The sequence below is a fragment of the Motacilla alba genome, chromosome 1 (genome assembly GCF_015832195.1).
Source record: "Motacilla alba alba isolate MOTALB_02 chromosome 1, Motacilla_alba_V1.0_pri, whole genome shotgun sequence".
NCBI lineage: Eukaryota > Metazoa > Chordata > Aves > Passeriformes > Motacillidae > Motacilla > Motacilla alba.
In genome coordinates, this window is record NC_052016.1 from 38,787,754 (window position 1) to 38,801,676 (window position 13,923).

A 13,923-nucleotide genomic window follows, 5' to 3' on the forward strand; every position below is an offset into this window, starting at 1 on the left:
TGCCCTGTCATGGGAAATTTTCCCAGACTTGGGACATTGTAGTTGTTTGGGCACTCATCCATGCTGTAGCTGCTCCGTATCTTCCTTGGATTTTGCGCATCTCACACCTTCTCTGCCTGACTGTCCTGCCACTGGCTTGTGTATCTTGAGACCTGCTTTTAGTTACTGTATAATTCAGGGAACATGTGAAAAGGGGTCTCCATAGGTGCCTTATCTTCACAGGGAGATGAAAACTAAGCCAAGTCAGCTGAAGGTAAATACACAAACTAGGATGAGATTTTCAGGTGGAGGGATAGGTCTTCAAGGAGCTTTATTGTCATATGCTATAAATTGACTGCTAAAAATACATCTACAGCTTTCAGTGGCTTTGCATGATTACATTAAAATTCACTCCATAACATTAGTGGTAAAACTTCAAGCAATCATATGGTAAGTTCTTGTTGATAATGGTTACTAAAATGTGTTCTTCCCTATCCAAGAACCCAAGTGCCTTGTCCACAATCACACGAGAAGTCTGATGTGGAGTAACAAAAATTTCCATTTGCTGCTTCCAGCCCACATCTTCCTCATTACAACATTCTAACACTAGTTTTAGGAGCAAAGTAATAATAATAAACAAAGATACAGTATGGAAAGAAATCTCATAAGTGAACTTAAATCTATCTAAACAGAACAATACCAGGAAAATATAAATATGGTTTTTATATTTCTAACAGTAGAGGTAATCACACTCAGGGATGAGCCCTTGTTGTCTTCCTGTTGAAATTAAGAGGAAAATTTACCACTGACTTCAAAGATAATAATGAATTACCCTGGGATTACTAAAGTCGTCAGTTACTAGAACTTTGCTTCTCTGCTACCCTTTCCCACAGATTTCCTATCTTAATTTTTAAAAAGAATTCAAAGAATGTTGTTTATTTTAGAAGACTACACGCTGAAGAAACAATTCAAAACTGTATGCAGAAGTGTGGGTTGAAATCATGTTTCAATCATTTTCATGGAAAATTCAGATTGATATGACCCACCCTGCTATGTAACAGGACAGCAATGATAGATGGGTTTTTTCATATGGGAAAATAATGGAAAAGACAGGAATTATGCGGAAGTTGTTTGATTTTAAACCCATGTTTGCACAGACCAATCCAGCTAACATTCCTCTCTGGAAATGCACTTTGAGGTGTATTGTGTCAGAATTACCTGCCCCGTGTCTCTTCCATAGGGCTTTTTTTCTGTATGAATTTTCAAGCAGAAGGCAAGCACAGGGCAGAAAGTGAAGGCTTTCCTAATCCCCGTTTGACAGCTTGAGGGTTGTATGAGCCTTTTTGACAGACGACCTTCAAGGGCCAACTTCTCCCACATGGAATATTAACTCACCATTAAAAAAGCAAAAGCTTCTTTTACAAAACCAGGTGCCACAGACTAAAAGCTCATTATTAAAGAGCATTAATGAATTTCCCTTCTGTTTTTGCTTTTTAGATGTTTATACTTCAAACAGTTCTTTGACGGTGCATGTTTTATACTTGATACGGTGAATTAGTTGTGAAAATACTGTGTTCCTTAACTCTGTGAAGTCAGACTCACTTTGTTTCATAATGATATTTTCAATATCTAATGAAATTTTGCCAAGTGTTTGTTGATTCTTATTTATTATCTGAATGGTAAAAATCTGTTTTGCTTGGTCTGATGAGAAGAGTTCAAATTGAACTTGAGAAAGGTCTCAGTGTTCTCAGTTAACACATTCTGGTGGCAATATTGATTACATTACCATACCCGCTCTTCTCTTCAGCATTGCAGAAGAGAGAACAATTCCCAGAAGGTTGTTAGAAGCCAGATGTTGAACAGCAGTAAAAAACTTGGAAGAAGAAGGGCCCAACACCAAAATATTTGATTTGAGGAAGTGTGCTCTGGTGGAAGTGCCTACAGGCCAAATGTTGACCCTTTACAGAAAACCTTTTACCTACAGGGAGACTTACTTTATAGACAAGTGCCTTAGAGATCACTTGGAGATTGGAAAGGAAAAGAGTGATGGGTTTTAGACTTTGCACTGCTTTAATGATGTTTTCTTCATTCCCTCAGCCCCACTTTTGCAGGAAAAAAGTTCCTATTTTATTAGTACTACTCAGCTAATGGAACTGTATCTCAGTTTTGCAATATCTTGGCATTCCATTTTTATGCAGCTTTGGGATGAAAAGCATAACATGTTTGAGATATCCTTTATATATGTGTGTATAAAGCAAAAAAAGAGAGTTCTTGAAATTTAGATCGGGATTTGGGAATATGACATATTTTGACATTTTGAGCAGAATCTCATTTTGGCATTTGAAACAAATATTGATTCATACCAAACTGTTTCAATTCAGAACTGTTATTTCATTTTGAAAATAGCATTAAATTGGCATTTGCAGCTGAAATGTCAATTGGAAAGAAAATATTTCAGCTTAAGTTGACATACAGGAGCAGAACATTTTGATTCAAAATTTCTGTGGGGGAGTAAAAATATTCTTTGTTGTTGTCCAAAACATTTTTTTCTCAATTGCACTCATTTTCATGAAACTAGACCTTCCCACAATAACAACAGGAAAACAACTACTTAATGTAAAACAGTTGAACCATTTTAGCACTTGGCATTATTGTTTGCATCCAGGCCCAGTGGCACCTGGACTTTTTAGTGCTGCCATGCAGACCTAGCTAAAATATTCTTTGAGTTCATCTTTGTGACAGTTGCTCAAGAAGAGCAGGAACTACCATCATCATCACCCTCATTACCACCATCACCATCATTACTACACATCATTACCACCCTTTCCTCCCCAGTGCGCCCCTCCCAAAACCACACACATATACAGCTTTGACATGGTGCCCAATTTCACAAGAGATGATGGGCAGGATTCATCTGCCTGCTCAGATTCACCCTCTGCAAGATCTAAGAGGCTTCATAAATTATACTGCTTTGGGCCAGCTGGGAACTAAATGGAGACTGTTGGATTGGCTCCAAGGTGTCCCTCCTGATCTTACTAGTTCTTTGTCATGTTCTCCTCAGATTTCATCCTCTCCAAAACTTATTTCTCCTTCATGCTTCCCAGTTCTTTGCTTTCTTAGTGTCCTCTTTGTGTCTCTCAGGACAGATTTCAATTTCCTGGTCAGCACATCTGGCCAGTTATGGCTGTGAAACAGAAAAGCAAAGAGGAGTTAGCAACTCTGCTCACCAAGGCATGACTTTTCATTTAGCATCATTTTGTGTCAGCCAAAGCAGAAATGTTAAATGGTGGAGTTGAAGTGGATCTTTTGCTGCAATACTTCAAGAGTTCATCAAGCCCAGGTTCTGGGTCACCATCTGTTGGTGGGTGCAAATTCATTATAACATAATGGAGTTCTCAGAGACTAAATAAACATCAAGGACTTGTAAGAGGCTAAAATATAAGCAAATGGCAGAACTTTAGGACAGTCTGAAACCTACAACTACCCTGTCATGGATAAAGCATCATATGGAATAAGATTTACTGTGTATAATAGAAGAAAATATCATTCCAACTGTGTTAAACCAAAAAGAGCTAAATGCTAACCCCTACTAATAACACCATTGCTATTATATAAAGATTAGAAAGAAGTAGCTAATAAATAGTTGTATATTTACATAAATGTATGGTTTAAACTGTACACAGCATCATTGTGTGCAATGAATGTGCAATTACTTTAGAATAGAAATGTATGTTGAAAACCAACTACAGGAATAAACTACTATCCTGTAGAGATAATACACAGGGTAATGTTTTTAAACTAAAACAGGATAGATTTAGGCCAGATATAAGGAAGAAAATTTATGACGAGGATGCTTATTGCAAGGGGGATTGGACTAAAGGACCTTGAAATGCCCCATCCAACCCAAGCTATCCTATGATTATATGATCTTATCTACTGGTCAGCTGCACCTTGCGAGCCAATGGTTTGGCCAGCAAGCTGCAATTTTTCGGGTATTTCCTGAACCAGAAAGAATGGCAAGGGATCTCCTATCACTAAGCAGAGTTCATAGGATGAGGGGTAAGAATGCAAATCCTTGAGGAACAGAAAACAAAACAAAACAAAACCAAACAAACAACAACAAAACTAAAAAAGAAAAAAAAAAAAGAAAAAAAAAAGAAAAAGAAAAAAAGTTGATCTCAGTACTTTCGGGTTATCCCAGGCTGGTGCTTTTGTCCGTGCAGGATACACCACCTGTATGCTTACACATCTAGAAGTCAGCAGAGAGCAGTACAGATTGCACTAAGATTCACATACAATGCATCCCATACAAATACAGCCACTGCCAATGACAGGGTGAAATCTCACCCCTGAGAACTCCACAATGAATTCTGACTGACTTGCATGGGGTCTAAGTCTCATCCACAAACTGAGACCTATCAATGGATCCTAGGGAGTCACTGACCTCTCCATGACACAGTTCTCTGTTATGTTCTGAAGTTAGAGAGAGAAATCCCTTTCTCCTTTTCAAAAGTATTGTAAGATGCTGTGGATTCATCTGCCTGAGGATATTGTCCAGGAGCATTTTATGCCATGGTTTATCCTACATAGTCTTCAGCTGTTGTTTAGTCTACCAGCCTTACACAAGTGTCTGTGACAGCCATGGTGTTCTGGGCGGAATCCCACTTGCTTGAGTGGGTTAGAAGGTCCATGTTAAGGTCACAGACCCCACCACAGGACAGAAGATAAGGGTCACTAATGATATAGCCCAGAGGTTTATCTTCAGGTAACTGGAGGTGCACTCCATTGTTACTCATGTTTTTCTGAGTGTTTTTATCAAGATCCAGCCAGAACCATCACTTCTCTTTGAAATCAAGAATACGCCAAGGACAGCAGAGTCCACAGCCACCCTTTCAAGGTTAAATGATTGACTCCTGAGCAGGAGAAGCAGAGTCTGACCTTCCTCTAGACTCCAGGCTAGATGAATACTCCAAAATACCTAATTTCTCCAAGACAGGGATCCCTATTATACTGTAGCAAGAACCCTGTGGAACTCAGCATTTTAGGGTCCTGGACTAAAAGGACCATAAATTGGGTGAATGGACCATAGATCACTACATCTGAGATCCTTGCATAATGTTCCTTTATTTCCATCAAGGAAAAACAAGTTTATTGGCAGCATAGTCCTTTTCATCAGAAGCCTCTAAGATAGATTAGCAGGAAACATCACTAAACCACCAAGCAGGAATGTGGGAATAAGTGGCTGTTGAGGACTTAATTGCCTCCATTGAAAGCTTTCTGCACACAAGAAGGATTGAACTAGGGCCATTTAAAAGATCCAGGTATGAATGTCTTATTGATTTTTCTGCTATTTCCAATGGATTAAGCCAAATTGCCTAATGAGGATCTTCTGTTCTCCATAATATATGTTACTGCTCAGCCTGCTTCAGTGTGGAAGTCTGTGTCAGTGGGTTATAGACGTACTAAATACTTATATACCAGTATATGTGCAGGTTTTTTCAAGCAGGGCTAACCCAAGTGTGAGATCCTCTTTGTCTCTCTGACCTTGGAGGATTAGCTGGTACTCTCAGGTGTAAACTAAAGAACTTGTATTTAGTAGTGGGTGTTCATATATGGTAGTGCTTATGCAGGTCTCTTCAGATTGTGTTCCATATTCAAATAGTTTGTTTGTTTTTGTTTTTTTTTAATGAGGATTTTCTGCCCATAGGTCCTTGATAGGGAGAACGTCAAACAAAAATTTAAATATCAGTTAAGACAGATAAAGCAGCCAGGTAACACACCCTGAATCTTTAAAAGATGTGTTTGGGAAGAAGGAACACAGCCAACAGTTACCTGCTGGGTTTTATCCTTGTGAGAAAATTGGATGGAACTTAAGTCTTCATAGCAATCTATCAGCCTGATATGGTGTGTCTTAGAGGTTTGTAACCTGTCTATATCTAGGTACTCTGAGCTTTCATCCACCCTCCTTTGTTAGAGGAATGGAAATGAAATGCACACTAGTCCAGAGGATTTGAGCAGAAGCATTACTGCTGTTTTTAGAGATACTATCAAAAATCCCAGCTCATACATCATTTTCAGAGGACATCACATTTGTGCAAGTGTGGCTGTGCATGTGTCTATGCCAGCCTAGCTCTGATAACACCTACTTGATCAGGTCAGGCTGTCATATTTCATGTGACTTCCAAATTCCACCCAAACCATAAATCCATTATCTCTTGTACCCATCAGTATCATAATTATGAATATCAAAGCTGCATCCTGTTACTGTCACGAGGTATGGAATTACACTAGGCAGGAGATATACATTACAAAAACAACAGTAAGCAATGTGGATTTTTCCAGGCTTGAACTCCAGTTTTATGTCTGTGTTTACCATGTACTGGGCTCTTTCTGGCACCATGAACATCAGCCTAGAGTGGATTGATAATACAGGGCAGATAAACCTAGTAATGCTCTATGTCCTTCAGGAATTAGTAGGGTACTAGGTTATAAATTCACTAGGAAATCACCCAACAAGGCTACAGCTTTGTTGCTGTTCCAAGCACCCCTTGAAAGAGACATGTTAGAATAATAACACATATTAAAGAAATTAAAAAGGAGAAAAATAGAAGGAAAGAGGGAAGAAATGACACTAAAACCAGTAAAATGCAGACAAACAACACACAAGCAGACACTAAATAGCAGAGCGACATGGGGACTGTCCTACAGCTACTACCTCAGATCTAGGCTCTTTTGCCAAGGAGTTTTTCAGTTTTCCTCCTTTTGAGCTCTGCAATTTCTTCTGGGAGTAACCCATGAGCTCTATACCTGCAGTGAACAGGTAGGCCATTAGAGAAAGAACCAGTACAGTTTAATCTGAAATACAGAACAGACTGTAATGGAGACTAAAGGAAAGGTAAGTGTCTTCTGCTGAGAGAAAGAAAAACAAATATGGGTCCTGGTTCTGGCCTTATTAATTCTTCTCTTGTACCACTCAACTTACTGCAAAGGATGAGGTCAGCTAATTAAATTTTAAGTGTCTAGAGGGCTCTTGGCCCTCTTAGACACTTCTGCCAGGACAAGATGAATGACTTTGTTGATTGAGGAGTATGAACTATATCTTTATCAAGGCTGTTTACAGAATCAATTTAATAAGATGAATCCTGGGAGAATGATTCCATTATTCCACTGATCCTTGCTCACATTCATTAAAGGGAGGAACAGAACAAAACAGCAGTGAAGACCTTGCATTTTGTTAGTTTATTTCCTGCTTCAGTGCCTTTTGGTCTTCCAGGGATGTTTCCTTCAGAAGCTCTCAGCTCACTAAGCTGTAGGCATATTTCCTGGTGGAAATCCTATTTAACAGTCCCTAGAGGAAGTCACTTGTCTCTGAATGCTGAAAACAATTTTAACAGCCTTTCCTGAGGGAGATTAGAGTGAAGTTTCAGGTCTTTGGCCAGTTCTGCTCTACAAATGGAAATGCCCAGGCAAGTTGTCCTCCCATGCCTTATCTAAATTCTTATCTCTGGGAACATGTTTACTCTTTTTAGAAATTGTTTATAAACCCTTGTTTATAAACTTCCTCAAGAATGATGGTACCTTTAGGGCTGGGTACCAAGGACAGGGAAGCCAGGAGGATATAATCCTGATGGGTTCAATGACGAATGACTTCTTCTGGGAATCTACAACTCAGGTGAGATTTAGCTCCTTGGTATTTTTTTATCTGCAATAGAGATGTCTCCATCTTAGCCAAATATCTTGGGTTCTACTGTGAGCCAGTGGAGGGAAGGTGGTGCTGCTGGACCACAGCAGGAGTTAAACCCAAAGCAGAAGAAGATCAACACCGAGAAATGTCTGTTTCTCTGCACTGACTCTCAAAAGACGTGCAAGGTGACCAGATCAGATGGAGGTAAATAACTTTTAATAAGATTAAATCCTGCCTGTTGTAGGGAGAAAAGAAATCTTTGTATTCAGATCCTCTATGGAAGCAGTAACAAAATTCAGGCACACATGGGTGAGCATCAGGGGTTTGGTTTTTGAGTCCACCCAGCAGGACTTCAACCACAGGGGGGTGGAGGAGGTTGCTGCCTGTGTCTGCACAACAGTGCAGCAGCTTGTGACCCACAGAAGGTGAAGGCCTGACCAGGGTATTTGGTGATGAAGCACGGTGTTAGACTGCCTGAGGTCCACCTCCAGACACTGCTCACACAAGTATCAAATAACTGTTTGGCAGTGACTTGACTTCCAACCACTGCACAACAGCAAAAAGAAAGATCCAGTGTAAACAGAGCCTGCACATCTCCTGAACTCACAAATGTTTGACCAACTGGAGAGGTCTGGTTCGGCATTATCCATCCCAGCGTCAGGCAAAACCCCTCTTTTTGGAGACAGCTGTTATTTTTCCAAGGCCTTCTCTTCCCATCACCTTGTTTGCAAAACCAGCAGGAGAAAATCTGTGAAGTTCTGACTTTGCTTCCTTTCTGAACAGTGCATTTAGGGTTTCTTGCTATTAGCACAAATTCTGTAATATTCCAGTCAATTCTCCCAGAAACTTCAGCATGCTCAGGAAGAGCTTGTTTAAATATAAAAGCTGGTGCAATCACATCATAAGTCAAACAGTCTTGTTGAAAGGGAGATGAGTCACCAACTTTCATTCCCTTTCTCATCCTCCATCAGATTTCAGAGAAAAAGTCTTCTTTCTCATTGTCATTATGCCACAGCCATGATCAGAATACTTCTTTGTCTTCATTTTGCTGTTGTGTTAGGTGGTCAAAAATAGTTTGAAAAGAAGGGATTGAGTGTGACACAAAATGCGTCTGTCCTGACATTGCATGATCAAGCCTACGAGACAGAGGATGCTTTGATTTCCTTGAATAGCTCTTGTTAAATGTTATATAAAATTTATTTAGGAAATATTTTTATGCTGTTGTATAATTCCAACTATGGGAGGACAACAAGAGTTTTTCACTGCTGTTTGGTCCACAAGCTCTTTTAGTTCTGATTTAAAAGCGCATTTGACAGACTTCAGATAGGAGCCTAAGTGGAAATGCTTTCACTTTTCTCCTCAGAAAGACACATCAGCAGCAACAGCAACACGAGAGACTCTCTACAGTTCCATCCTACGAGGGTGCTCCAACACAGACAAAGCAATGACAACCTTGTACTGGGCAGAAGAAAAAAACATTTTGTCCTAATGAGTGTCTTTTTCCTGGCTCATAAGGAGATGTTTCTCACTTGGGGTTGGGAGATGGATTCTTTGAGCATCCTTCACTGCTTCTCTCAGACAAGGATTTATCTTCAGACAAGGATTTCCGTGCTTCCTCCAGGGCTGATCCTCATGCATGTGAGGATGAGAGGGCGCCAAAACTCTCACCTATTCCTGGCTGCATCTTCAGTGTTCAGTGATGTCGCACATCAGGTTGCACTTATCACTGTCAGTGGTAGTGGGCTAGAAGACCTATCAACCCTTCTGGACTTAAGACTTAATGAATTCATATAAGGCAAGGGATTTGGGTTTATGTCAAAAATCACAAACTCTCATATGCTCTTTACCTAGGCACTGGGTTAATGGTTAAAAGCCTTTGAGAGGATCGACAATATGTATCTTTGCTGAATTGTATTAATTTTTTCCCTCCAGTTAACTTTCCATAAATAATTTAAAGGGAAAGTTTCTGAATAAAACTACCTGCTGGAATAGAGGACTTCTGATGCTTTCAAACACTGTATTCAGTACCAGAGAAAAGAATTTCTGAACTAGGATGGTAAAAGTAGGAAATTCAGAAGACCAAGAATGTCACTCATCTCCTTGGAATGGCAAATGAAAATCAGCCTAGCTCTAGGTTTTGCTCTGGTTTGTGTTTGATTTTTTTTATTTGGTTGGTTGGTTGGGTTTTTTTCCTTTCTGAATTTCAATAGCCATTGAATTTTTCCTAGTCTTAGTTTTTCAGTGCTCTGCAAAATGCTATTGTGTCTGGTAGTTTTGTATAACCTCTTATCCTTTCTGCTTTTTTGGACATGATGAGTGCTCCACTGGAGTTGAAAAGATGCTGCCTCTCCCAAAGCATCACAGGATGCCAACTTCAAATATCCCATGTTTATATATTTGCAACTTTGTGCTTTTTCCTTGTCTGATAATTCAGTCCCCCAGATAGTCACCTGGTGTATCCTCAAAAAAATTTCACAGCCTTCCTTTAAACCTATCTGACTGAAATCTCAAAAGAATGTCTATCCTACAGGCAGTCTGCTGCTTGACTGCTTGGCATGCTTGGCTTTGGTGTCTCTTAACTTTGTAACACCTTCTCTATGCCCAGTCTGCCATTATTTCCTGTGGCAGTACCAGGTGTATGTGTAGAAATCTGCCTTGAAGCAAGGGAAGGTCTAGAGAGGCTATAGAACTGTCCTGCACTGTTCTGTGTCATGCAAACTTAACCCAAAATTCCCATGAAAATCAGATAAAACAGATTTGACCAGACCAAGAAAGAAGGACTTATCCTCTGAATAGTAATTTAAAACTTCCATCCATAGGATCTGACCCTTAAATCCATGGCCCACAGATTTGCAATTCCATAGCATGGATAGAAGACCAAGCACGATGTACCAACCTTCACTTAGGAGGAAACACCTCTGAGCATGGCCACCACAACTGCCCAGCTGTAGATGTTTAGGCTACTCAAGTCACAATATAAAGCAAGAGATAAAAACAAGTGCTCATAGACCTCATGCTGTCGAGAAGGAAATACCCAAGAGAAGATAAGTTGCTTCAGGACAGAGTGAAAAAAAAAATCAGTAGAAGAGGAATTTATTCAGTATTTCTTTCTTCAGCTCAAAAGCCTACAAGTAAGGCTGCAATAATCCCTATGGAATTATATGAGGCAGTGACTTGAAACGACCATATTGGCCAACTAGAGAGAAAAACTTCCAGCCTCTTGATTTTGTGCCAAAACATGAATCATCAAGATAAGGCTGGAAAGCAGGACATAATGTCTGATACGTATCTGGTAACAGCACAGCCTATGCGTGAGGCAGTTCTCCAAATATTTGCTCTGCTTCAACATCCAGTTACTTCTTTCTGTAACTTGACATTTGGCCTATGGAGTATAACTTTCATTTTGCCCCCTCACTAGGACAAATACGGTTTTGTGTAACTTTACTTTTTTCCTCTGATTACTGTCAAAATCGCTCAACTGCTGTGTGACCTGTGGGGACAGAGATACTGCAAAAGAAGAAGGAATATTTGGGCCTTGGGACAAGAGTAGATCACCTCTGTCTCTGCAGTGTTAAGGGTGGACTCTTCATAGGTTACACATGGATGTGCAAGATCCTCTGACCCTGAGTATGTGGGGAAATGGGGAAATTGTTTTATTTACTAAGAGGGAATAGGGCCATATGTAGAACAATATTGATCAGGAGAAGTCAGAACTACATTAAAACAGACCTTGTTTGCTGGCAGACACTGATCTCTGAAGTAGGTACTTTAGGACCTCAACAAAACAGGCATCTTGCAAGGGCAAATTGAATCAGACACCTTAGCAAGTATTTCTCTGTATTGTCTATAAAGGGAGTCAAGGCTGACTGCTTTTAATGTGGGTGACCATGCTGTTCTTGTCAAACAAATCCGACTCCTGGTTTTTATGTCCTGACTACAACATCCTTTCCAGGCATACAGCAGGTGACAACTGAGCAGGGAGTACTCTGTTTGTGAAGCCAGGCATTGCAAAGCTAGAAAATCACTTAATGAAGGCAGCATCATTAAATCTCCAATTACAGAACATTGCCATAAATTTGGAACACAAAGCTTTCTTATTCTTCTGTTAGAATGAAAGGTGTTTATGTGTTTATACTTTGAATGAGGCTGATGTTTTCACCAGGAATTTGATGGAAGGGGAGAAAAATCTTGAGTGTCTCCCATACACTGATGACACCAGAGACCTGAAAGTGTCCCTACCCATGTATCTCCTATAAGCACACAGAGCAGGAAGGAGATTCAAGGAGGAACTCCTCAGTGTTCAGTCTCCAAGTGATTATAGGGAAGAAGCAGGAAGTTTCCATGTCACTTCTTGGAAACTGTGAATAAGGAGAGGTGCTGAAGGAATCGCATCCCTTCTGAGTCCTAGTACTATGCCTGAACATGTAAGCCACCAAAGGAACAGGATATAGATTTTGCAAACAGATAACATGGACAGACAGATATTCAGCCTGTGAACTCCAAAAGAGATGTTTTAATGAATGTCTTGGACAATGACAGAGTCACACTTACCCTGGCTTTATTTCAGGAGGTTTAGGTAAGGGCTTCTGGAAGCCTTTTTTCCCAACCAGCCAATACGTTTCTTCTACTCCTTTACCCTAAAATAAAATAAAAAATCCAAATAAAAAAGCAGCTTTCTGACTGCCCTCTGATTGATATGTAATTTTTCTCTCTAGGTTTCTCTGGCTTCATACATATCCAGAGACAGACCATTCCTGGAAATCTTGGTCTGTCCTTCAGAATAGCTCAGGGATTATTTGAGTTTCACTTTCCTGAAAGAGGATGTTCATTATCCTTGTTCCATCTGTCATTTACAAATTACCCTCATTGATCTGGGTCATTGGAACTACACAGCTGAACAGAAATTGGAAACTACAGGATCACTAATCATCTTATTTAGCAGCACTAGCATTATTAATTGAGAGGTTTTACAACTCATTCTGAACTGGGTATCAGAATAATAACTTCCTCTCCCACCACAGATGGTTTAGCTTGTAAGGTGTGATGCATCTGATGAACCTATTTGAGAGTCAATCACCTTTGACTGAAGAAAGGGAGGAAAACCAACAATCATCTTCACATAAATTAGATCCTGAAAGTACTTCAGGCTTATAATTTTCTGAAATGCAAATTTATCCCCACTAACTATGTAAAGGTTTCTTTCCATTGGCTAAACCTGGACTATTTACCCCAGATCTCCGCTTGCAGACATATGAACTTGAATGATTCCGCTTGTCCTGCAAGATTGTTGGGGGGCCATATTCAGACATTTTATTCTACGTATTTAAGGCAAGAAAAGCTCCTACTTTAGTCTATTGACTATGTAAGGGTAGAAATGATGTTTATTATTATTTAGCACTGCCTTGTTTGGACACTGAAAAGTAGCAGTTTCTGTCAAGGGTGGACTAAATAGTCTACTATATAAATACTTATATCCAGCACAGACAGCTGACTGCTTGATCCCACAGTCCTTCAATAACTACCTAATGTATTGAAACAAATGAAAGGGACAATTTTGGAAGGATTCAGCTGAAGACTAGTGTATGAAGGCCAAAAAAAGATAATAATATGAAAATTCCTCGAGCAAGATGACTCCCCTGTGGAATGCTTCACACAGCCCTGGCCTTCTTACCCTCAGTTCTGTTTTTCCCCTGGGTATGATTTCATAGCCTTCATTCAGATTCCGAAGTATATCCACTGTACTTTGGCTGACATGAATTCTGTAAGCTGGGAACAGAAAGCAAAGCAGCTGGATCATTGTACTGCACGCACGCTGTGAATTCCCCACTGCTTCATCCTGACAAGGAAAAGGGCTCCAAAGCAGCACTGTCCAATGCAGGTATGTGGCTGGTGTAGGTGTGTGGTGCTCGCCTACGTAGAGTTTAATGCTGACTGATGGATTCTTCCAGGCAGGGCTGTAAAGAGCACAGGGGGAGAGGAGATCTACACTGGGGGCTTCCTGGAGAAGGATACCAAACAAACTCAGTGTAGAAGTCCATCTCTTCATAAAGATGGTAAGTGGTTTTCCATAACATTGTCAGCTAGATTTCTGTTATATCTATTGCCACAGTATAACTAGGGAATGAGAAAGAAATGAAAAGTAGCCAACTGTTCTGCTCCAGACATCCAACATAATTTGAAAGCTGGATGAAGAGCAGAGAGATGGAGTTTGCAAGGGAACATAAAGAAAATGTGGCTATGAATGTAGATATGTCTGGATT

At 40.0% G+C, this 13,923-nt stretch overlaps 1 protein-coding gene across 4 annotated transcripts in view; it reads right to left on the reverse strand.

Annotated features, from left to right (window-relative positions):
• Positions 1–277: 277 nt before the first annotated feature.
• GUCY2F (guanylate cyclase 2F, retinal) overlaps positions 278–13,923 on the reverse strand; it is a 57,697-nt gene continuing 44,051 nt past the window's right edge. For 3 of the 4 annotated variants that reach the window (XM_038152000.1, XM_038152019.1, XM_038151991.1), the window contains exons 17-19: positions 13,335–13,429; positions 12,215–12,300; positions 278–3,163 (exon numbers count right to left, since the gene is read on the reverse strand). In XM_038152000.1, coding sequence (XP_038007928.1) covers positions 3,037–3,163; positions 12,215–12,300; positions 13,335–13,429 — 308 coding nt within the window. In that variant the 3' untranslated portion in view covers positions 278–3,036. Of the gene's footprint in view, positions 3,164–6,694; positions 6,787–12,214; positions 12,301–13,334; positions 13,430–13,923 lie in introns of all 4 variants that reach the window. The other variant, XM_038152009.1, reaches the window with a different exon arrangement.